The following is a 25,955-nucleotide window of genomic DNA, read 5'->3' on the forward strand; positions in this document are numbered from 1 at the left end:
CAAGATGAATACAGATATTATATCTTTTTGTATTAAAAAAAGGAATCCACAGTGAGAAAGCTAATTAAAAAAAGAACTCGATTTCTTTTGAGTTTCTCTTTTCCACTAGACCATCCATATGCACGTTGTGCAAACATTTGTAAGAGATGTTCACTAAATTATTGCAAGATTCGTAATGCTGTATGGTAAAAAGCATTCTTTGTAGTTTCACCCCTTAAATATTATCTTAAAATTCTGCGGAAAAAAGGTAGACTCGAAGAACAGAATACGCATTCACTCGAAATGAGTCTTTCCATTTTGACTTTGGAATTTATTGCGCATTTTACAAGAGAAAAATATTTATGACATAATAACAGAGAGCAAGGAAATCTACTATTAGATGTTAGTTGATATGCTCAATTACGTTTGTCTCATGACTGTGTCATACTTCACTGCAGGACACTCCAACAAAGGGGATGAGAAGCTTCTGATATGATAGTTAGCTCTCCTTTTCATAGTAGGTAAAGTAGAGGATGGAGCCGAGTTACATTAACTTCGAAGCCGGGAAATATTCCCTCGAGAGGAACTGTACTAAAGCCAGTGATGGTCATTAGAATTTAACCGTATTTCAAATCGCCGATAATTATGGTTATTCGGTTCACTTCGGATGCTAAGACAGGGCAAAGATAGCTCTGTTACCGTTGCGGTATGACTGTGACATCAACTAAATTGATTCCATTGCCAATCATAAAACTTATCACAGCTGATTTTTCTCTTCACTTACTCAAGAAATATAAAGCTGTATCTTTGGTTTGTCATGTGTGTGATGTTTATGCTTAAAGAATACTTATAAATTATATATTTAGCCCATATTAAATTCATTCTAAAATATTCTTCTATTTCCTCATCCAATTCCCACTTTTTTATATAATTAATTCTACACACGTTATAGAAAACTAATGGTTTCTGAATTTTCTTACATTCTGAGTGAAAGGATATATATCCTTAATATCCCTAATGCTAACAATATTCTTTTAAAGATATCTAAAAGATACCTTTTCCGATATAAATGTGAAATTATTAGACGAAAATCAAACTTCAGTAGATTAATAGAATGCTTTTTACACTGTTACATTTTATTTTAAAAAAATCAACAGAGCTCTTAAGATACTTTTCTCCTTCTGAAATCCCGATTGTGGTTCATGCGCTCAGTGTTTAAGCAAGAGGTAAAATTTGCTCAATTTTGCCTCCTAGTGTAAGAAATTTGCGAGGTATGGACAAAGTTTTGTTTTGATTACAAAAAATATTTGAAACCAGTAATACTGACATTTAATGTACCGATTCATCCTTAGACAAATAAATTCAAATTTTCAAAAATACGTTTAAAGATATTGTGAGAATTAAAAGAAATGTTTTTTTTTTTCCAGTTATTGATTTGGAAGTATTTTGATAATGTTAAATGTATTTTTTTTTACTAATTTAAATTTTATGTTGATTCTTTATTGAAATTATTAACTTTGAGTTTATTTTAATAGAATATCTGTTGCAACTTTTGTCGTAATATAAAAATTTATTATCCAACTGTCTGGCGATGAAGATATCTGATTGTGATATTTAATTATAATTCCTACCTGAAATTTAAATTTTGCAGCTTTTTGCTTTTTAAAGGATATTAAAAATGCTTCCTATATAATTCTATCGTTCTATTAAAGAGAATTAGAATAAAACAGATGATAATAAAAACTAATGCATTGAAACTTTAGCAAAATATAGAATTAATGAAATCTTTAAGTTAATAATAGTAGGTAAATTGATTTGATGACTGTTTTTAAAAAAATGTTTATTACAAGAAATCGCCTAATTTAGTGCCATGCATTGTATGACGATTTAAATAATATGACATATTCCGCTAAATGAATAAAAACGATTTTGTATTCTCATGAACGATACAAAGAACAAGTCCGAAAATTTTATTTTAGATCAGGAATATATAATAAAACAAATTTGCAAAAAAAAAAAAATTATTAGCAACGTAATCAAATAAGAATTGTTGTTATTCCAGTTTACATCAGAAAAATCGAACACAGTTAACAATAAAACACATACCTTTTGGACCTTAATTTTATTCTACCATCGGCTTTCAACTTGAGCCCATTTTTAAACCACACTACTTTCGGCGGTGGATTCCCTGAGATTCTGCATTTCAGTTTTAATTTTGAAAAAATGTCTACTTTCACATCATTCAAACCTCTAATGGACGGCGCTTTCGCTATAAAAGAGAAGAAGAAAAAACCCATTAGTATAAAAAAAAGATAATAAAAAAATTTAGTAAGTATTTTACTTCTAGAACAACAAAACGCCTATCAAATTACCTTTAAAACTATTTTAAAATTTGGACAAAATGAAAGGAATGAATATAATAATTAACCACAACACAAGTTTCACATTACGCATTATTTCCGTAAATTAACATTACGCTTTATGATTATAGACGAATGCAAAGCCAAATGAAAAAAACAAACAATTTTTTTTTATTTAAAAGAATTAAATATCAAAAAATGTCACTCATAAAAAGAAAATAAACCTTTAAACTGGTCAGAGATTGATTGCATTTAGGATTTCAGGAAAGCACAATTGAAATTTAAAAAGAAAAACGTTAGAAATACATGAATAAAAATAGACACATTAATTTTTTAAAATAATTTATTAATGGTAATGATATTTGATAAGAGTAATTAAGTTGCTGTTTTCATATGACTCTAAAGCCTTACAACAACTTATTTCTTATTGAAAAGCAAGCTTTACAAGTAATCTCATCGCACCATCCTTTACTCTCCTAATGAGAAACTTGAGACTTAAGCAATTTTTTTAGTTTCCAGCTTTTCATCATTTATACTTAAAAAAAAATCAATTTGAAAAGAAATCAGAGAAAACGGACCATCTTAAGTTTTTTATTGCTGTTTTTGGAAGCTAGAATTAAATGTGAAAAAACATCTGGCAAACTCATTATGTTTCACAGAAGCAAATATTGCTAGTATTGTAAATGTATAAAAGTTGGGGAAAATTAAATTTTTTTTGTATTTTATACTAATTAATACACCTAGCATTGCTAGGAATGAAAATAATTTCATATTTTTAGTTCATTCAAACTCATTATGTTTCGCAGAAGCAAATATTGCTAGCATTGTAAATGTATAAAAATTGGGAATTATTAAACATTTTTTTTTTTGCATTTTATACTAATTAATATACTTAGCATTGCTCGGAATGAAAATAGTTTCATATTTTTAGTTATTAAAAGAATTCACTGTTTATTTAGTTATGAAGAAATCATCACTAAATCTTTTTTATTTTTAATTATATATGAAAAAAATTTGAAACATAATAAAAGTTTCAGCTATCACATATTTCGATGATTACGTAATGTAAATTTGTCATGAAAGAAAGTAAAAATAAATTTAAACTTAGCACTTGATGGAATACCAGTGTATATTTAAATACATTCTTTAACAATAAATATTTCATTTTAATGCAAAGTATAGTTTCATATTAAACATTATAGTAGATGAAATTATTTTATCCTTTGAAAATGTTTTATGATGGGAATATCGGTTGCACTTTAAGATTTTCAACTTATAGTTTCTTGAAAAGTTATACTGTTTCAAACAACTTTTGAAAACATCCTAGAGCTTTAAGCCAAAAAGTTTTACAAAAATGAAATAATGTTATGATTACGAGTGGCAACTCGGAGGAAAATAAATAAAACAATTTAAACTGTTATATTTTCATTCAGAAGGAACGATAATATAATACATTTTCTATGCATAGAAGGATAATTATAAAACAGTTATTTAATAAACTGTATCTAAATATTCATTAAAACATGTTTTATTCTTCGTATAATTTATTACGAAACCTATTGAGTAGTCTCAAGGTATAAAGTGTTTATGAATTTCAGTTTTATTTATGTAGATTTATGCATATTTAAAAATATGGATTATTGGCATGCTGTTACAAAATCGCGTGCAACTATTTTTTTTAAATAATGAACTTTCTATGTCTGGGCTTTTGAGACCTCATTCGATATTCTGGAGGAGGGTCGTGACATTGTTCCACTTGTATACCAGCATGGACGATATTTTTCTCCTAACTCTCACGTGTTTACTTTGGTTCTATTCCCTATTTCCCAGTCACACTCATAATTCCATCAGCAAGTCACAAAGTCCATCGCCGCCCTTAGTCAGTCTGCAGTGAGAAACTGTATGTCTTTTTGTAAGAGATGAAAAAGAAAGAGAAGCACCATGTTTCATTTTGTAGGAAAGGCCGAGAACGGTTTAAAGCAAACAATAAGCAGTCGTCTGGGAGCATCATGGCGTTATTTCTGCTGGGCACATGCCAAAATCCACTTTTTCTTTTATTTCCCCAACGTCACTCCCCATTTATCGCCGTCGAAAAACGATGACTAGGGATCCGCGACATCATCAACAGGTCATTGGGAACCAAAAGTGCGCGTGTCTACAATGTTGCAACTTTTTCACTAACTAAATTTATGTTCGGCAAACGTTAACTCGTTTTATGTGAACATGCTTCAAAGGTATTTTTATGCACAGGTGCAGGTAGTCATTTATTGTCAAGGGAAGAATGGAGAGCAAATTAATCACGGAAAGCTGTCGCGGTCTTCTTGAAGTGTCAAATGGAAATTTGGTTCAAAAGAAATCGTTTCAGGATTGAATCGTGGAAATATAAGTTTCAGTTGTTCAATTTCTGTAATTATACTTTAACTCAACTAACAAGTATGCGGGAGCAACAACAACAAAAACAAATGAAAGAGAAAATAATTTAATCATAAATACTACACATATCTTATGTAAAGACATTCAAAGTTTAAAGCACGTGTATTCCTTTCTAATGTTTATATTTTTAAATTTCTTTCTCATTTAATGGCAAAAGCAGTGTTTGGTTTTCATCAACTTTCTTTTCACCACATTAAAAGTATTTAGAAACATTTCAGCATGTAAATATTTCGAACTTTCTTCTAATTTTTTGATCCACCGACAAAATATACACTTTCTAAAAATAGCTTATTTTTTTTAAACGTATACATGTATTTTTAACATACATACATGTATATGTTTAATATATGTATATACATATAGTATAGTCGCTGTTGTATCAAAATGCAGCATGTAAAAAAAAAAAGACATACTCAAAATACACAAGATGATGATGTAACAGTTACACCACTACCAACATATGGTATTTCGTGGCAATGCATAATAATCATATATTTTATGCAACAATTTAAACTCAGATATGGTAAATAATCATATAATGTTCAATGAAATGTTTTGATAAATTTTACTTAAAACATTTTTACATAATCATGACAATATTTTGAGTTATTCCTGCTTCTGATTCTTACAAATATATTCCAAGTCATTAAGTCCAATGAATTCATTAACTATGTTTGTTAGCTGTGATAGCTAATTAAGTCTGTCGATTGCATCATGACAAACATCAAAGAAAACTAACGTCTGTGCATAATATTTGAAGACCGCCATAATACATTGTATGAACTGTATTTCATCTGCGCTTCTTTGAGATAAAATTATATACTTTTAAAAATGCTTCTAAAAATAACCATTTATAAGCATTACCATTCCGCTGAGAGCTGTCGAATATATTTGTATCAAATGCATTTTAAAAATAAATGGACCTATTAATCATATTCTGTTCCAGTTTTTGATATAAAGATAGAAGTCTCTTGCTGTATAATCCATATTTTTCAAGATAAAAATATTTGATAGTGAATCCTGGTTTCATTATTTTAAATTTCAATAAAGAACATAAGTGTAGATTAAAAGATTATTAATATTCTAGGAAATTTTGTCTGGCAAATATTTATTTCCAAAAAGAAGTTTCCCCCAGAGAAGAACAGTGTTTCCCCCAGAAGCTCTATGTATTCATTCACCTTTGAGAAAACCTCCCAATCAACATTAGAGTGAAACCCGATCTTAAAGAATCAGATAGCATTCGCATTTCATCGTGGGAAAGTAACACGAATGCAAATTACAAATGAAACCACCGTCTTTTTAAGTGAAAAGAGATGCCGAAAGTTAAAGGTTTTATTTAATTAAAGATAAGTATAAATGTCTGTCTGTCTGTTCGTTATATATCATTTTCAAGTTAGCCTCTATTTTTGTTTCCGTGATAATGGCAATAAACTCATATTTTCACTTGGATGTCTGAATATAAGAGAAAAACAAAATTACTTATGTTTTTCTTATCATCTCAAAGATGAAATGACAATGTAAAGATTACTTAAATAGCTAGGACAGAAATTGCAAAGTATTTTCTATAAAAAAGTAAAATAATGAAACTCATGAAGGCCAGTGGCCACTTTAGAAATTTTGTGGCCCTAGGCAGTGAGTAATATAAAGTTCTTCCTTTAATAAAATACTATATTTAATTTCACATTTCAGCACATTTTAAAATACGTTAATAATTTATTTTACGCTAAATGATTGATATGAAATCGATCTCACTGAATTATTTATTTATTAATTATTATTATTAAATAATTAATTACTGAAAACTAAGATTAAAAAATAAAAATTAATTATTTAGCTACTAAGCTATTTTTAAAAAATTTTAAAGTGACCTTAAAAATTTTTTTTAATAACACTAAAGATGTTGAAAAACATCTTTAAAATTAAGATTAATTTTTCAGTTAATTAAAAATCTATCTAGAAATTTGAATACGCATCTTTAATGAGAATCTACTGTCCAGTAAATAACTAAGCCCAAAATTTGGTGGATATTAATTAGACTGTTCTATGCTCTATAGAACAATACATTCTATGCCCCACATTGCACTTTTTAAAGATTTTTGTGCTACATCGAGAAAGTATGCCATCTTTACCAAACTGAAATTATGTCAGTTTAAAATAATTAGAAAATAAAATTATCCGCAGAGATTGATAATGGCATTTTAATACCTTGAGGAAAAGGATTTTAACAAATTCTTATTAGATATATATTTGAAATGATCTTTGACATTCGCTATATATCGTTCAATTCTTACTATTATTATCTCTCAGCATGTTTCATAATTTCAGTTAACAGAACTTCACGTTAAAATTGCCATGTTAATAGAAATGCGTAATACTATATCAACCTGATATTTTGTATCATGTACGCAAAATTATCAGATATGCAAAATTGGTTTATGAGTATAGGGCATTCGATATCAGTCTTCGGACTCGATTGATACCGATCTCGACCTCATTCGTTTTCAATTGAGAGAGAGATTTTATATCAATTAGATACGAAGAATTAAATTGATATAACTTAATACTTTATATCTGATTGATATAAAGTATGAATTGAATTGACGATCAACTTAATTCAGTTTTAATTTCACCATCATGTTTCGGTGAAGTTATGGACATGCATGATGTTTTTAAAACTATATATTGGGTATACAGCTTTGCTTCCGATGTTTTTATCTCAATATTTGAAGTTTTATTCTTACAAAGTGATTATATACTACTTTTCCAATCTTTTTGGCAATTGTCAAATAGCATCTGGAAGCAATGATGCGTCTTTTGAGGCGATTCACTCATCTATCCATTTTTGAACTTCATAAAAGCGGAAATGCTGCTCAGACACCTTGCCACCAATCAAAATAAATGGCAATTGGAAGGAGCAACATCTGGAGAGTATGACGGCGGGAGGAGAGGGGTGGGTAAGACCTCCCATTTTATCTTTCCCAAGTATATTTTGACCGGTCCTCAGACATTTCCTGACGCATCATCACGTTGGAGGATTAATTTGTCATGTCTCTTTTGCTACTGTCGCCGTTTCTCCATCAATGTTCAGCTAAAATACTTTCGATACCGAAATTCTGTGATGATTTCACTCCGTGTTAATAGCTCATAATATATCATAAAGAGCTGGTCCCTCCAAATGCAGAGCATTACCTTGGCACCATAAACATTTGGTCAGAAGCGCTGAAACCCTTCACCATCCTCTATCACTAAAAGCAGACTCACCGTCAGTACTTGAGTACATCCGATGGGCTTCAACCACAGTTTCCTTCAAATTGGAGCAACAAATTATCTAAACTTTTTGTAAATGAATCCGGTTAGTATCTTCGATGGAGAATGAATTTTTGATGAAATTCACTAATATGGTACAACTGTTTATATTGGCAAATATCCAAACTTATTGTAAGACATTTTTGATCTGCCTCTTTCATTCAGCACTTACCACTGCAGCTATCTATCGAAAAACTACGTAAGAAAAGTTATACACCTATTACATTTAATGTTCAGGCATTACTTATTTTTACTGAGTATAAAGATACACATACCACTGAAAAATTCACCCCTCCTATACTATAATAATAAAGCATTTCCTATCCTCTTCTCACCTATCCATCAGTCACTGTCAAAACCAAGGCCACAGGCACATCGTTGTCAATACCTCTTCCAATGTAGCGAAATCACAATTTGAAATCACATTCGTATCAATAGCAGCTGCCAATTTCAGTTCTATTGCGGGATCTGATACCCACCATATATCCAATTTAATTCCGACGTGAAAAGAATCTGTTAACTGGCTGTAACCATCACGAAAGTATCATAATTGAGTATCAGTATTAACTTTTACCTGAAACAGAAAAACAGGGCATAAACCCAACTCTGCGTAATAAAATAGTATTAAAAATTCGTTTTGTAAAAGGAAAGACATGAAAGTAAAATCAACATAAGGCAACGTGTATGTTACATCCTATGTGATGTCCTCAATGTTACATCCTATGTGATGTCCTCAATGTTACATCCTATGTGATGTCATTTGAAACTCTTCTATTGAAGACATGGCTATTGAAGTCTTTTATTAAAGCAATTAATAATATTTAAAATTCGTAAAATTCAGTATTACTAATATTTGAAAAACATTCAATGTTTTTTCATTATTTTATTTCTTTATGGAATGCTTTTTACATCGATCACTTGATTGATTAATAATGCCAGTTTATTTACTCATCTGTTCGTTGGATCTACAAACAATCAAAAACATAATGAATCTATGATCTCTCGATTAAGTTTAAGCATCCAGTATTTTTCTATCAAAATTAATGTCTCCCGTTAAAAGTTATTCACATTCCAAGAGATCTATACTTATAATAAAGCTGAATGTGTGTGTGTATTGAAGCTCTACAGGCTAGACCGTTTGACTTACATCTACCAAATATGGCACATGTATACCTTGGATGTCGAGAATTAGCTCCCGGAGCTATTTTTTAAAATGATTAATTAGAATTTTAATTAATTAAAAATTAAGCGAAATTTTGGCGTTTCTCCGCCATAACTTCCAAAAATATTACAGCACAAAATTCATTTTTATATCATACTGAAGATCAAAAAATTATCTTTTTAATGATACTAATATTTTAATAAACAAATTAAATTTCTATTTTTAATGAATTTAAAAAAATATTTTAACCATTTTTCAACAATTTATTTCGCACAAGATAAAAATAAAATTTAACTGCCCGAGCATGTCAATGGGAAAAAATTAACTTTTATCAACGTGTTGCCATCATATTGGCAAAAGCTCAAATTAAAAAATAAATCAACTATATTGCAAATTAAACATTTCAAAAGGCAATTTTTAGCACGAAATTAAATAAATATGAAATTTAATAAAATTAAATATGATTTTTTTTTTCTAAAAAGTAAATGCAAAGAAAAGTTTTCTATGACTTTTACAATATCTATATTATTAATTCAATAAATCAACTTTACTTAAGGCAAACATAGTTTAATATACATCTTTTCAATTCAAGATCCAACGACTAATTTGCAAACTTTTAATAATCGAAATACATGTATTAAAATGGTCTAAATAAAGTAAATAATTATATTGTATGTAACTTGTATCTATAAATGCTCTAATAAATGTAGATTGTTTAGATTTTACCTAGATTCCCTCCTCTGTGAATCATATTTAACATAATATTTTTGAGACACTAATATCTATGTCTATAATCTATACTTTTATAAAGCTCAATGTGTGTGTGTGTGTGTGTTGACGCTCTACAAGCTAGACCATTTGACCTACAGCTACCAAATTTGGCAAGTGTATACCTTGGAGGCCGGGAATGTGCACCTGGGAGCGATTTTTTCCATTTGAATTTTAATTCATTAAAAATTAAGCGAAATTTCAACGTTTTTTCGCTATAACTTCCGAAAATATTACAGCACAAAATTGATTTTTGCATCAAATTAAAGTCTTTTTAATGATACCAATGCTTTTACTTATATATTCGATTTTTAACGTATTTTTAAAGAAATATTTTAACTATATTTTTCAACAATATATTTCGCACAAAATAAAAGTAAAATTTTATCTTCGCGAGCATGCCAAAGGGAAAAAATTAGCTTTTATCAACGTGTTGCCATCAGATGAATAGAAGTTCAAATTAAAAAATAAATAAACTATTATTGCAAATTAAATATATAAAAATACAGTACGTGTCTGTGTGAAGTGAAAAAAAAATTTGAAATTAAAATATAAAAAATATTAAATTTGAAATATAATATTTTCAAAAAAGTAGATGGAGGCAAAGTTTTCTATGATCTTTTACAATAAAACAGTTTAATTTAAGGCAAACATGGTTTGATATATATAGGATAAACACTCTAATCAGCGCCCATCAGCTAATTTGGGGCTACATCTGCTAACAAAATGGTCTAAATGAACTAAATAATTATATTTTATGCAATTTGAGTCAATAAACGCTCCAATGAATTACGAATTTTAAATTTTTACATAGGTTCTCTGTCCTTTGAATCATATTTTGCAAAATATTCTTTAGACACCAATATTTTAAATAAAAGTTGTTGAACTCCAATCAACTAATCAATCAGTAAAACTGACTAATTTATGAAATTTGAATGTCAGTCTTCTATAAAAACTGGCCATTTTAAATCACTTCATCGACCGTCTCGAAGAAGATACACCAATACTCTGCGAGGATTTCCCGACAATGATTGGTGTATGATTATGAAAAAAATGTTCTAAATTTGGCATGTTCTAAAACTGATATATAAAAACTTCATAAATCGGTCATATTTGATCGCAGAAGGTGGAAACGCTTATTTATTTATTTAAAAATTGAAGTGTCAAGAGTATTTCGCAGAATATGATTCCTGGGGACCAAAGGACTGTGTAAAATATAAACTTCATAATATTTACATAAGTACATTTAATGACTGAAATAAAATAAAATATTTTTTTATTTACATCATTTAAATATTTTGAAAGTAAAATTAAAAAAATGAATTTTACGATGAATCAGAGAAAGTTTTGTTGAATAATTCCTTAAGATATTATATAAATTACGAAAATTATTCTGCAGTAGACATGCAACTTCAATGCCGAACGACTCTGCTTTCAATTTTCTTATTTAAGAAAAAAAGACATGGTTGGTTCCAGTCTTTTTGTACTTTGATTTAAAGACTAAGCGAAATAATTTGATTTTAATGTCGGACAATATGAGAAATCATGGACATGAAGTGTCAAATTGTCCGACTTATCTGAAATTAAATATAACCAATATTCTTAACGAATCAACCAGTCCATAGAAGTGATTAGTTTAAAATAAAAAGGAGCCAAGCAGTAGAAGGCTCAAACACTTTCCTCTGCTTGCTTTTGAAATATGATGCTTGCAATTTTTCCTGCACCAAAGCAGGGTGTCAAAATCAGCCCCCCCCCAACATCTTTTCGAAGAAAAAAAGAGGGAGATAAAAGGTTAAATGTCTTAAGTCAGGGCTGCTTAAATTACGGGTCGGGACCTCAAATAGGATCCTGTAGAATGATATTGTAACAGCAAAAACTATACAACTTCTTTATCGTTAAAGTTATTCAATATTGAATATTTAGGATTTTTTTAATACAAATAATTCCAGCGAGAAGACATGAGAACATCAGAGGGGTCAATATTTTCGACGAGTCTGACTCATTAAAAAAAAAACCTCTATTCTTGTTAATATGCAGAGAAATAATTTTATTCTGTTTCGTTTTTAGTGAATTATAAAATGAAAATGTTTTCAGCATCTCGTATCTATTCATATGAAATATTCTTTTTTTCATAGTTTGTTTGGTGATTCAATGTTTAGGATAATTTATTATCTGTAGTTGAGTCGGAAAGTGCTCAAAAATTAAAACTAACAATTTTTCAGGAAAATAAATATTTTATAAAAGGGGAAAAAATATTGTTAAATGAGAAAAAACTTTGCATATTTCTTGCTCCTAAAGGAAACAACTCAATAAGACATATAAAAATATATAAAAAAAAAAACGGAGCATCATAATTCAGTTGCAGTATGAATGGAATAAACTAAATTAAAATCAGTTTCTTAATTCATTTATTAATGTACTAAACAAAAGAATATTTTTATTTTATTTATTTTCTAGTTTCTAATCTTAAGAATAATTTTTTTCTCCAATTATCAGATGATTACGTTGGTACGGAATTAAAATTCAATTTAATGAGTGATTAAGTGAAAATCATGTTTGGGAAATATTAAAACATTGCAATGTCATCGAAAATATATAAGTGAACAAAATTTCAAACTTCTAACAAATCAGAAAATGAGTGAAAAAAAAATGCAGATTTCGAAACTCCATCTTCACAAATAAAGCAAAGTTAATGAAAGGGCTTCATTAACAATTCGGAAAATAATTCTGGTTGTATAACGAATCACGGCTTTTTAATTAGTATTTATTGTCCATCTAATGTTTGCTTTCGGTCTTACTAAATTAAGAAAAATACAATTGATCATCGCATTTAAAATCAATGCATTCTCTTTCAATTCAAGAAATGTAACCAGCCATTTTCCTCAAAACATTCTCGCTTTCCTTCTAATAAAAATGAATTTGTGTTTTGGACGCGTTTTTTCCCAATCGATTCAAATCTAAATTTGAAATAGAACTACAATTGCAGTATCAAATTGTATATATTTCAGTCATTGTGATTTTGAGATATTACTGCATGCATGCGTTTACATGCATTCGAAAGTGCAGCATTACAGACGTACAATTCCTTGTTGGATTTGTTTCGAAATTTCATAATTATCTACGCTATAGATGTTAAATCTGTGAACTGAATTTCATCCATCTAGCTCTTTTCGTTTTGTAGTTATCGTGTTAATATATTAGAACAGCTGGATGGAGAGACTTCCACAGAATAGATTTTACGCAAAATTTGATATAAATCTACAAATTGGATGTAAATACAATATACCAATTTCATCAGTCTAGCTCAAAACGGTTTTGAGTAATGTTCGTCAAAGACAGACAGACATCTTCCAGAAATGAGGTTTTTGAAATAAGAGAGGTCTAAAATGCAGAGATTCCTCAAAATCTGGAGCTCGAATTTGTTTAACGATTGCAATACTTTTATCTATACTTCGTATACGAGAAAGTAAAAAGTCGAAGGCAAGACTTTCATCATCAAAACTAAACCTTGATCTTGAGTCGTGTTCGGGGGGTGCCCAGGAATAGAAAAGCGGCGGATTGTATTTCAGTGGAACGGTATAGTTGCGTTCTATCAAAAAGTCACTTGAGTGCCAAATTACGAATGTTGCCAAGTCAGGCAGGTTTATCGTATGGGTCGCAGGAGGCATAATATGCTTTTACTGGAAAGGGTACTCTTGAATCGCATCATCAGCTTGCTACTCTAAATCACTGGCTTCTTTTAGAACAGACATTTTTTTTTTTTTCGTTTTTCTTTTTTTTTTTCATCCCGCTTCACCCCTGCAACTTTTTCTGTCTAGACGATGTCGATGAACTGGAAGTGCGAAAGTGTGCTCCCCGTCCAATTGATCCCAGGGGTGCTCGCCATGAAATGCTGTTCAATCAAATTTTATGGTTTGGAACGAAGCTTTTAGCATAGCATGGTATGTCTCACAGGTACACTGGTTATACCTTTAATCTTCCAGTAAGTCACATCTTTGAATGATCTCAATGTATCTCAAAGATACGAAACCTATTCTATGATATTTTCATCTAATCTTGATCATCTTCCCTTAATAATGGTAGTAATTAACTATATGTGCGTTTTATAATTCAAGTTATTGTGTTAGTTAAAAATAGAATCAAACAAAAGCAAACGAAATAACCGAATCTGGGATGCTTATCTATTAAATATCGAGACCAAGATGGGTTATAAAAATAAGGAAAATGTATGCAACAGTGACAAAAAAATGAATCAAAACGTATAAAAATAAATAATTAAAACGGACTCTAACACGCTTGGAGATGTAAACATTTTTATAAATTAAATAAAAGATTGCTGAAAATAAGTAAATGGGATAATCGTCCTTAAAGAAATCGAATTGAAAAATGACTTCGCACTTGGCATAAGTATAAAAAATTGGAATCGAGATTGTTCAGATATAGTAAATAACTTTTCACCCTGAATCCTCTTCAAGCTAATGAGAATTCCCCTTCCGGCTGTTTTCCCTGACAATGGATGGAAAATAAAAATGAGGAACAAAAACAACAAAAGTATATATTTTCTTGAACCATATATTTCTATTTCTTTTTTTCTTGAACCATATATTTCTATTTCATTTGTTCTTGAACCATATATTTCTATTTCATTTTTTATTTCACCATATATTTTTATTTCATTTTTTTCTTGAACCATATATTTCTATTTCATTTTTTTCTTGAATCATATATTTCTATTTGATTTTTTTTCTTGAACCATATATTTCTATTTCATTTTTTTCTTGAACCATATATTTCTATTTCATTTTTTTCTTGAACCATATATTTCTATTTGATTTTTTTTCTTGAACCATATATTTCTGTTTCATTTGTTCTTGAACCATATATTTCTATTTCATTTTTTTCTGAACCTATTTCAAAGAGCAGGTAAATTATTCCACATTTCAAAAACAAATTAGCAAGTGTGCCAATAAAGCATAAAATTTTGTGATGATTTTATAGCTTTTGAAATTTAAATATATCCTTAAAGATTTGGTAAAATCTTTGATTCGACTTTTCTGTTTTAAAATATATTCCTTGGGCAGAATTCGCAGAATAATAGATTTCAAATTTTAGATTGACAAGTTTCTGCTCAAAATAATTCACAGTATCCTGCTCACTTTAAAAAAAAAAAAAGCTCTTTTGTTGAATTATTTTACAGTTTACAGAACTGTGATAACTTGAATGATTCTTGCTGATTTTTATTCATAAATAAAGTCTTTTTTTTTCATTCGATAAGTTATTATTTTCTTTTATTTGTTTCATTTGCAATTTAGAATTCATTCTTTTAGAATTCTTTCCTCTCCACCTCATATATTAAATACTTCTTCATATAATAAATAGAATAAATATTTTAAATATCTTATTTATATAAGGGGTTCCTGTATTATTCTGTTTAGATAGTTTAATTTAAGCAGAACAATACAAGATACCACTTATTATTAATTTTCAAATACTACCTGTTACTTTTTTTATTATAAAAAAATAATTCAAGAAAAGCGTTTTTTTTTTTTTTTGCCTGAATTTAAAAAAGCCTTAATATTGTATAAGATAAAGACAAAATTTTCAGTAGCGAGAAAAAGGGGGAAAAACATTCCCAAAAATCCGTTTTTGCCAATACGACTGAAATTAAATTTTTCCTCCTCCTTACTGATTTTTATGTAGAATAGAACTGAGTACATGAATATTGTTTTCAGCTTTATTAGTAAATTTGTATTTAATATCAATCGCAATGTATAGCCAAACACTGCTTTCTCGCTTTCATTACCTCTTAGCAGCATATGCTTGTGTGAAAATGAGCCTGTTTCTTTCGCTGTGACTGTTTTTACAACTCCTCATTAGAACGGGATGGAAATTGATGACAACCTGCCATTCAAAAATATTCTCAGTAACAGAATTTTATTTTTCAAAATCTGAAGAAGAATATTACGTTTTCATTAGAGTTAATATGACATGACACATTTCATTTAATATGATATGATATGAATTTGATTTTTACTAATATAAAAAATAAACACATTTTGAATAATAATAATAATAATAAAAAGGAACACATTTTGAAACTAAAGCAATGACATGAAATGTGTCTTTGATAAGAATAATATGCTGTATTTGAACCTTACGATCATAAATTTTATTTATAATTTATTTAATTTAATACTTTAAATCTTTATTCGTAAGGATTGTCAAATCATTTTCTGAATAAGTAATTAAGATATTTACGGAAAATTATATCAAATAAATTCGGACTTCTGCAATAACAGAATATTTTAGAGTTGAAAGTAAATAGTTCAATACCATTTCAACTTTTACCCATTTGTGTAAAATTTTGATTAGTCAATTTACATATCTTATTCTACATAATTAATAACAAAAAAATTAAATATTTTTATCTAAAAGTTTGAGGAATTTTCTCATTTCAAGTTGTAATCAGATATTATTCGAAGGTATTTCATCGAGATACAAAATTGCATTAATTAAGGCATGTTAATGAAAAATATTAAGAAATAATTAACTATAAGGAAAAAATATATAAAAAAACATATAGTAATAATTTAAAGATTTAATAAAAATGTGTAGTCAGAAAAATTGCACAATATTGCAAAGCAAAATCATTTTTGAGTTCTAGTTCTGAGAAATGAGTATCTTAATCTTTTTTTCGTTTTTAATAAAAAAAAAAAAAAATTAACACATTTTTTTCTTGGCTTACTTAAAAATACAATACTTTTTCAAATCTAAAGCATGAATATTAAAACAAAATCTCAAATAATGGCCTTTCTCGTGCATTTGTCAAATACGGGATTTCTAAACTTATGACATATATTACCACAAGTGGCACAATATATTATTTTTCGTGGTACAATTTTTGCACATAAAATTTAATTGCGTGTTCAAAATGAATATAAAATTGCGTTTTCTGACATAAAAGCAGAAAAAAATTCTGCTTTTTATGCATTCTGTTTATATAATGAATCAGGAAGCGAAATTATATTACGGCGAAAGACAGCATGCAACTTGAAATAGATTACTCAGACACTTAAGTTTGAAAGAAGGGTCATGTATACAATACAGAGCAGGTGTAAATCTATTACAGTAACACAGCTTTAATGTCAGAAATTCTTTGTTGAGAGGATCATGAACATCAAGTAGTGCGTAAGAGATTTAATTGGAATTAAACCAAACCAATTTTTCCGGCGAATAAATCGGTCGCCAAAAGCGATTAGCCAATTATAAATAACAATATTTGCTGTTTTGTATTATTAATAACAATTTACTACGATTATACTAACTATATTTATATTTTATTATAACGCAATGTTTGCTTAATTTAGAATTACGATTGTATCAATTTAAAATAATTTTATACATTGATTGCAAGCATTGCATACAAATTGCTCTAATTTTTTATTTAAAAAAAGGTTTTTATGGTGGAACATACATTTTTGATTTTTATTTATTGATACAAAATGTAAATATATTAAGAATGTTGGTCTGCTTAAAAAATCAATACAAAAGATCACCGAAAAAAAAAGTGAAATATTTATAAGAAAATTATAATTTAATATTAATTATAAGCATAATGTAATGAATAAATTTCAAACCAACGATTATCAAGCACATCGTAGATGAAGAATCAGTTTTTTTTTGTGTGTGTGTATGTGTGTGTGTTTGTGTGCATAGAATACATTTTAGTTGAATCATTAGAAACATCAAATGCAAGTGACCCATTTAATAATGCTGTCGTGATGTAAAATTCAAGGTAACAATCTTACCAATTTATGATAAAAATAATTACAATGCTAAAAATAAGATTATAAAGTTTTTATAACTCTTTAATAAATTCAGAAAAAAAAAATGCAGTAGCGATGATTGGCAGAAAATGCTTTTAGTTAAACGGTTTGTTTAACAGTAAAATTACGCTTATCTGGAAACAAAATTAATGAGCAATATATATTTACAAACAAAAAAGCCTTTAATTTTTTTTAGAGGCAGTTGATGGTTTATACGAATTGTAGCTTTAATTCACAAAGAAAAGCCTTATAGAATTAGGAAAATAGTTTTGTGGATGAGATATCACTGCGAATGTAAACATTGATGCAACGAAATGCATAAGTGCAAAGTACTCATCTAGGAGAAAACTAATTAAATAAGGGGGGGGGATTGCCTCTTTGCTGTAAGCATGCAACCTGTATAATATCTATATAAGACTGGATTTTTTTTCCACTCATGCGTTGCCATTATTTGAAATCTAACTATTTGCCATTAAAGAGTGAAAAAGAGTTTTATTTTAGTACCATTTATTGTGATTTCATTTTGATGGGGTTATAAACTTTTAAACAAATTTTAATTATACATTTAACTAAAATTATATATATTTAAGGGCTATAAATAGACTTACTACATTTTCATAATTATCAACTGCGAGTCATTTAATTTCAGTCATAAAAAATTAAATATCACTTAAAATATATTTTGTATTAATTTTATTTTTTTTACAAATAATAACAAGAAATAAAATAGAAGTAATATCTTACAACGTTAATTATATTTATATATTGCTATTATTGGTTTTCGTTATAAAATAATATTGATTTATTATTTCTTTTTATTTGCACCGCTATCTGATCTTAAAATGATATTCGTTTTTGGTCCAAAATAAAATAAGTAATCACACATTGACTATTCCGACCCGCTGTGAGGCACATGGACAAAATTTGAAAGACCGGGCCCACGCTACAGCAATCTACGGAAACTAAGATAGAGTCTTAAGAACCATAATCGACCGCAGTACAACGCTTCCCATAGGAAGCACATCCAGTCATCGGAAAAGGTCAGTTGACCCCACACCATTTTTGTACCTACCCGAGTGGCGAGAACCAACCACCATACCGGAAGCTTTCTCATTGTCGTATCTGAGGTGCTCCTCGTTGTGATAAATAGAATAAGCAAGTTTATCTTCAACATGTAAAATGAAACAAACATAACATGTATCTATGGAAATAGGTGTTAAATCACTTTCATAATCAATCGCTCCGAAACTTCTTCGATTGGTCAATTTTAAACTGACAAAAGCATTTCTTTGTTTTAAAGATATTAAATATTAACGAACATTAAATAAAAAAATTAAATTAATCACAAATTATGCGATAACTCATTATAAAAAAAAGAACTTACCCACTTTTAAAATAAACGGTCTATGTTACGAAGCCCCTCTATAAATAAATTGATCATTTTAGTTTGACATTTTAACATATTTTTAACTTGAGCAATATATTGATGGTTTATTTTAGGCTAAGTTTTTTTATTTTGTTAATTCTGCCAAAGTGCATTTTTTCCCTTTAAATAAAATTTCAAGACTACAGGTTATCTATGTTTGTACATATTAATTCTAAAGCAAATAACGGTGTTTATTAGAATGATAAAAAATATAATTTGTATATGTATTAATTAAGTGAATGTAATGGAACGAATTTTATTCTGTAAATTGTTACTATTATCTAATATTTTATAACTCACGGAATTTTTTTTATAAATTTATATATGTCAACTAGGAAATTTTTTTTTTCTAAATTACCACGTTTGAAGGCCCCCCCCCCAGTTCAGAGGTTCTAGTTAACAGCAAGTCTGTAATCAGTCACTGGGAAGAGGAGGTATAATCTGAAATATAAGTTTCAGGTACAGTTGTCTCCGTGAACCATAAAAAGACATTTTTATAGTTTAAAACTAATTATTGCATTATAAATAGTCTATTTTGCAAGTTCAGAGTTGCAAGTCAGATGTGAAATCTTGTAGAGTTTTTAGTGAACTTGAAATTCATAAAATAATATCTGTCCCTAGATTCAAAAAATAAGTACTTCAAAAAGATAATAAATGCAATTAGTGACATATGCCATTCCATTTATTTATTAAAGTAATTCGGTTTAGTAAAATAATAAGCTATTCAACAAAACAATCCGAACGTCATTCGAATTTCTTGGCTGAAATACCGCAGCATGATATTATTTTGGACTTAATTCGTCTGTCTTTATTCATTAAAAAAATTTACTCTAACCAGAAACAATAACTGAACACATAAAAAAATGCATTCGTTATCGATGCATTGCGCATGGGTATAAACGCATTAACAAAAACAACAAATATAGTAAAATACAGTTAAGAATATTTTTTGAGAATTTATACAATCTAAAGTAAAAATGTACAGAAATAACGTCGTACAGCTGGAAAAATAATTTTCCAAATTTTGAAATAGTGTGAAGATGAGTTTTTTTGTATTAATATATTATGAATTCATTGAAGTAAAACGTTAAAATGTATTTTAATTTTTAAATAAATACAAATTTAATTAAAATTTTTAAGGTAATTTTTTTTAGTGAACACCTATAAATCAGTAAGGAATTACTTGCCAAATTTAGTAGCTCTATATCCAATGGTTTGCCCTGTAGATAATATTGCACGATTTTTGCATTATAGATGTTGCATAGCGTAATTGAAAGGTAGTACGCGACCTTCACTGAACCTTATCATGCTGATAATATTTTACTTAATGAAATTCTTAATTAAATGTTACGCTGCTCGATTTACTAAATGAAATTTTATTTATCTCATTAAAATATAGCGCGCAATCAAGCCTCGTTTTACGGAGCATCTGCTGACAGACGATAATTCCTGCCGAGTAGCGCGAGCCTCCTCTCTAAACAAAGTAATGCATCTCGCAGAAACTAATTTCTCCGAAGAAAGACGGCGGGCAACCCTCGATTTTAAAGCTCTATCGGCAACTGACATTTGTTAGTTTTGTTTGAAAGAAGTAAAAAGAAAGAGAGGTTCTTAGGGATCAGCCATCGTCTAGCACGCTGACTAACGACGTCTGGCGATATAAATAGAATCTTTCGCGAGGTGCTATAACTTGAAGAGAAAAGACTCGAGCTCCTAAAAATAACAGAGCTTTTACCAATGCCGGCATGGATGGATGCGGCTGCTTTTTAAGTAACGTCCTCCAGCGCATGAGAAATGTATTAACTCGACTCTCATCAATTTCATAAGCAGTTGCGCAAAGACCCGGGGGATAATGCAGCGAATCTGCGCTCATTCGTATAGATGCATCGATGAAATAGAGCCCACAGGTGTAAAATCGCACCATAAAAATATATCCATTGCTCATTCTTCGGATTTACTGAAAAGCAGCTGGGTTTTAATGAAATTTATTAAAGAAAGAGCGAAAGCTTCTCATTTTAGCCTTTTTTTTTGTTGCAATGCAGCTGTTTATTAAATACAACTCTCAATCTTATTTGTTGTAACTATAATTTTAGATGTTCGACCCTGAAAAAATATTTTTTAATATAATATATGCAATTAAAGTATACTGAGAATTTAACTTGAACTGCTTAAATCTTTTACTTTTATAAGCATTGAAAGAGCAGATTTTGGTTTTCTGCAAAACATATAAATTCTTTTAAAAAAATCATATTAATAGGAAGCATGTTTTTTTTTTCATCTTTGAAAGTTTTGATTTATTTCATAGAGTATAATTTTCATCTACTCTATAGACACAGTTTGATAAAGAAATTACCAGAAAGTTCTAATTTTAAATTTTATGCAATGGACAAAATGCTCAATTTATGCAATTATTTTTTCACCCATGGCAAGAGATTTTCGCAGGCTTCATTCTTATCGAAACGTCTTACTTTTTCACTTCTATTTTATGCCAGCGAGCGCATTTTTGCTTATAAAATGCATATTGGAAATCTTCATTCAAGATAAACACATTTAATATTAAAACTGGTTAATTTTAATTTGAAATTTTCAAAGAATTTATTTTTTTTATTCTTTTGCAGTGCAAAAGACAAAAAGGATTAGAAGTGCCAATAAATATATTAAAAATCTAATGCAATTAAAATAATCTGCGGTTTCATTTGGAACTGCAATCCATTGTTTAAACAAACTGCCGTAGCCAATATGACGCATAATTTTGGCACTAGTAGAATATTGTGAACTGCAATCCATGGTTTAAACAAACTGCCATAGCCAATAGGACGCTTAATTTTGGCACTAGTAGAATATTTTCCTTTTCTAGCAATCGATCGAAAATGAGTGAGGGAGACTTCCGAGGGTTTAACTGACTTTTTCTAAAAGATTAAGCAAATGAATGTGACCTTGAGGTAAGGCATAAAATTCCCTTCCGAATAATAGTTTCCAACAATTTAGCAAATTTCAATGTAACAAAATCTGAAATGTTTCATAACTCTTCGATCACAGCATAATGATGTGAAAGAAGCTGGGAACACACACAGAGAGAGAGAGAGAGAGAGAAAGAGAGAGAGACGAATAATTAAAGAGAAAATCCAATCCAGTCTATAATTTATTATACTATTTCATTCAACCACTACACTAGGCTCTGAGCTTCAATGAAAAAGGGTTTCTATTCTTAGATTCGTTCACCCGCTGGTGTGGTGTGGAAGTTTGGATAGCAATATAAAGAGTTTTATAAAAGCACTTTATAGCTTCCAACAATGCATTTGCACAAAATCATTTTTAATATTGCCCCAATGACAAAGTAGTTGAGAGGTTAAAATTGAGTATATCTAAAATAATGCAATAAATGGAATTTTAATATTAAATATTTTTTCCAAAATAATACACTGTTCTGAAGAAACTTTCTTCAAATCGTTGGTTGTTCAATGAAAGTAAACAAATTTTAAACAGATCGATGCAAGATGAAGTTTTTAAATAACTTTTTGGGTCATAAAATATATAATTGAATGACTGCTGCTAAAACATTCTTTCACATTTTCTTTCCAAATTCAAGATATATTACTGAACCTACAATAAGATTTTGAATATTCCTGATAATAGAGTTAAATTTGAACTGAGAGCATCGTTGCTTTAATCTTATCAGTAATTTGTATTATAGTTATAAGTGTTTTCATAATTAATATACATAAATGAATATAATTCATTTTTAAATATTTAACCTACTGCATAATAACTGCTCCAAAATGATTGAGTTAGGGCGTTATTTCTTCTATTTCAAACCATCGAGAGCTATTTCTCGAAAATTACTTACCAAAAACAATCAATTAACAGTACTTACAGATAATATTTATAATTCAGTTTGATATGAATTAATTTATAATAATATTATAATTTCAGTTCCTAAATTAAAAAATATGCCATTCTTCAGAAGGGTCTTTTTCAGATGAGTGTTTTCTTATTTCCTTTTATGCGAAGAAAACACATTGTAATTATATATATATATATATATATATATATATATATATATATATATATATATATATATATATATATATATAAAATCCACTTTAAGTATTGAATGAATGAGCATGTGAATATGACACTACCAAAATGCAAACAGAGGTAGGTAATTTTTGGGATATTGTTTTTTTCTTCTTTCCTACTTGCATATTCGCTATTAGAATTGTTGATCTCTATGAAATTTTGGATTAAAAACAAAGATAGGTTAATTATCGGTCGATACATCAATTTCTGAGATAATTTTACATGTTAAAATTCGAGAAAATGGAATTTAGAGAAACAACGTTTAAACAGACAATAAATGAGACACTAAAAATACTCGAGAAGAAGGTATTTTTTTTAGATATATAATTTTGAAATATTCTTTAATTACATTCAAATATATGTGTCCAGTTATTTTCGTAAAGCATTTTCATCTTTTTCACAGATTATTCATTTAATTCCTTGACAAATACTAACTTTATTTTTTATATATAGAAATGGAAGTTGTATTATCACAAATTTAAAAAAAAACATTGGAAAATTCCGCACTCATTATCGATTTTTGTTTTAATTTTTAAAATTAGCATTTGACTCTTTTATTCAAATTTATTTGCATTAATTAGAATGCATTTTATCCTTCTACTGTTCAAAATTTTAAAATGAGTATTCCGCTCTTTTATTTAAGTTTATTTATTAAGTGGAATGTATCTGTTCTTTTATGTACAGAATGTATCCTTCTATTGTGTTCTAATATAAGAAGCAGAGGAGTTATATCCATGTTTTTCCCAGCTGTGCTTTTACTGAGAACAGGTGATATCATTCGCATTTGCAAAGAATTGTATAAACGAATGAGGTTGAAAGAAAGTTTGCGAAGAAATGCTTGAAATATCTACATGAGAAACATCTCTATTTATTTACTAAATTTTTTTCGACCAATCTGTTTTTTCAGTTTATCAGTCATCACTATTTACATCAGAAATTCTTAAGTTCTGAGTCATGACCCCAAATGGGGTCAAAGGAAAAAAAATCTGGCGCTCACGAAATATCCAACAAAAAAATGTCTTGTTTTAGATTCTAAAAATCTGTCTTCTAAATATAAACCGAAATCGATTACACTGGCTGTACTATACACGTGTTTGATATCAATCTTTTCAGGATTTATTTTCAATGTAATAAATTCTGCGAAATTATTTTAAAGTATATTAGTGTCTTACAGTATTACAGTAATGCACTTCAATATTATTAGTATTTCCAAAATTTTATTGAATTTCTAAGTTATGAACTAAAAATAGCTTGAAGTTCCTGACATTAATTTCTGTTATTTATCTTTATTAAATAGATTATTTTAATTCACTGGTAGCTAATGAGCTGGTGAAACCCCATATTCAAATCTGTGAAATGGCTATTGTGTAGGATAGAAACATTAACTAATAAAAAAAAATCTTTCTTAATCTAAAATATTTCATTACAGTTCGATATCCATTTTTGACTAAACTTCTTAATAATAATTACAAATTAATAGTTGATTATTTCATTAGTATTCTTTATGATTCAATTTTGAATTTGATTCTTTCAAACTGTGGTGACCGGATAAAATTTTTCAGAAGGAAATGGCAATGTCCCCGCATCTCCGAAAACAGTTCACGAATGGGAAAAGTTGGAATCTTTAGTTTGCGTGCATCAATGAATCCCAAAAATCTATTTGCGTTAATGCCACTAATTCGAGTTTTTCCTGCTGATGAGTCATTAAGTGAAACTGAACCCCTCCGTCCTCTGAAGAAGCATATATGCTACTCGCTGATCGCAAAGGCATTAATCAATGCACCCCGTGACATGGGGATAATTTCAAAGAAACTCAATTAACTGCATATGTCAGTGATTTTGGTCACTGGCTGTCTCATTCCTCTCTATGTTTGAGATTTATTGGCAATAAGGATGCCACTCAAAGTGTGGCATGACCAGGCATGTGGAACACACAATTGCAAGTGTTAACAACAATAGTTTATTACTGTTAGCGAAATGCATTTTAGAAGTGAGAGGATGAGAAGTATCTTTAGATTTTGATTTTGGAATTTTTTTTTCAAAACAAACTTTTTGTTCTTTTTTTATTCTTCTTTTTGACCTTTTATTCTTCTAATCTTTTTTGTTGGATATGTAAATCATACAATTTTATATCTATAAATGGTGTTCTTCCTTTCATTTCAAGAAATAATAGCAAAATTAAGAGTAACAAGTTAGATGTTACCCTTAATTTAATTAAGAGTGATAAATTTGTTTATTTGAAACAAAAATTCTTGTATTTAACTTGTTAACCAAATATTATTCTGAAAAATTATTGTCATTAAATGAAGAAACAGGAAATTTCATGCAAAAAACACACGCAAAGTAAAACCACAATCAAATAGCCTAAAATCAAAGCAAGTCCCATAATTTTTTCACTAAGCAAAAGTGGTGTCTAAAGCAATCTCAAGTGGATAAAAGCAAAGATAAAAGAAGACATTTTGTAGAAATTCTGAAATACCCATTTTATGAAGAAATACTTTAAAAATAATCCTTTTCGATGTAACTTACTTCAAACTTTCATAATGGGAAAATAACACATTTGGATATCAATAAAGGAAAATAATAGCTGTTTTATAAGAAATGAGAATTTCTTAATA

General features: G+C 28.7%; 1 protein-coding gene across 1 annotated transcript in view; it reads right to left on the reverse strand.

Moving 5' to 3' along the window:
* Positions 1–25,955, reverse strand: part of LOC129988470 (pro-neuregulin-2, membrane-bound isoform-like) — a 140,392-nt gene that overhangs the window by 15,146 nt on the left and 99,291 nt on the right. Inside the window, exon 2 of the mRNA XM_056096704.1 lies at positions 2,086–2,248. Coding sequence (XP_055952679.1) covers positions 2,086–2,248 — 163 coding nt within the window. The remainder of the gene's footprint in view (positions 1–2,085; positions 2,249–25,955) is intronic.

Source organism: Argiope bruennichi, chromosome 10, assembly GCF_947563725.1.
Source record: "Argiope bruennichi chromosome 10, qqArgBrue1.1, whole genome shotgun sequence".
NCBI lineage: Eukaryota > Metazoa > Arthropoda > Arachnida > Araneae > Araneidae > Argiope > Argiope bruennichi.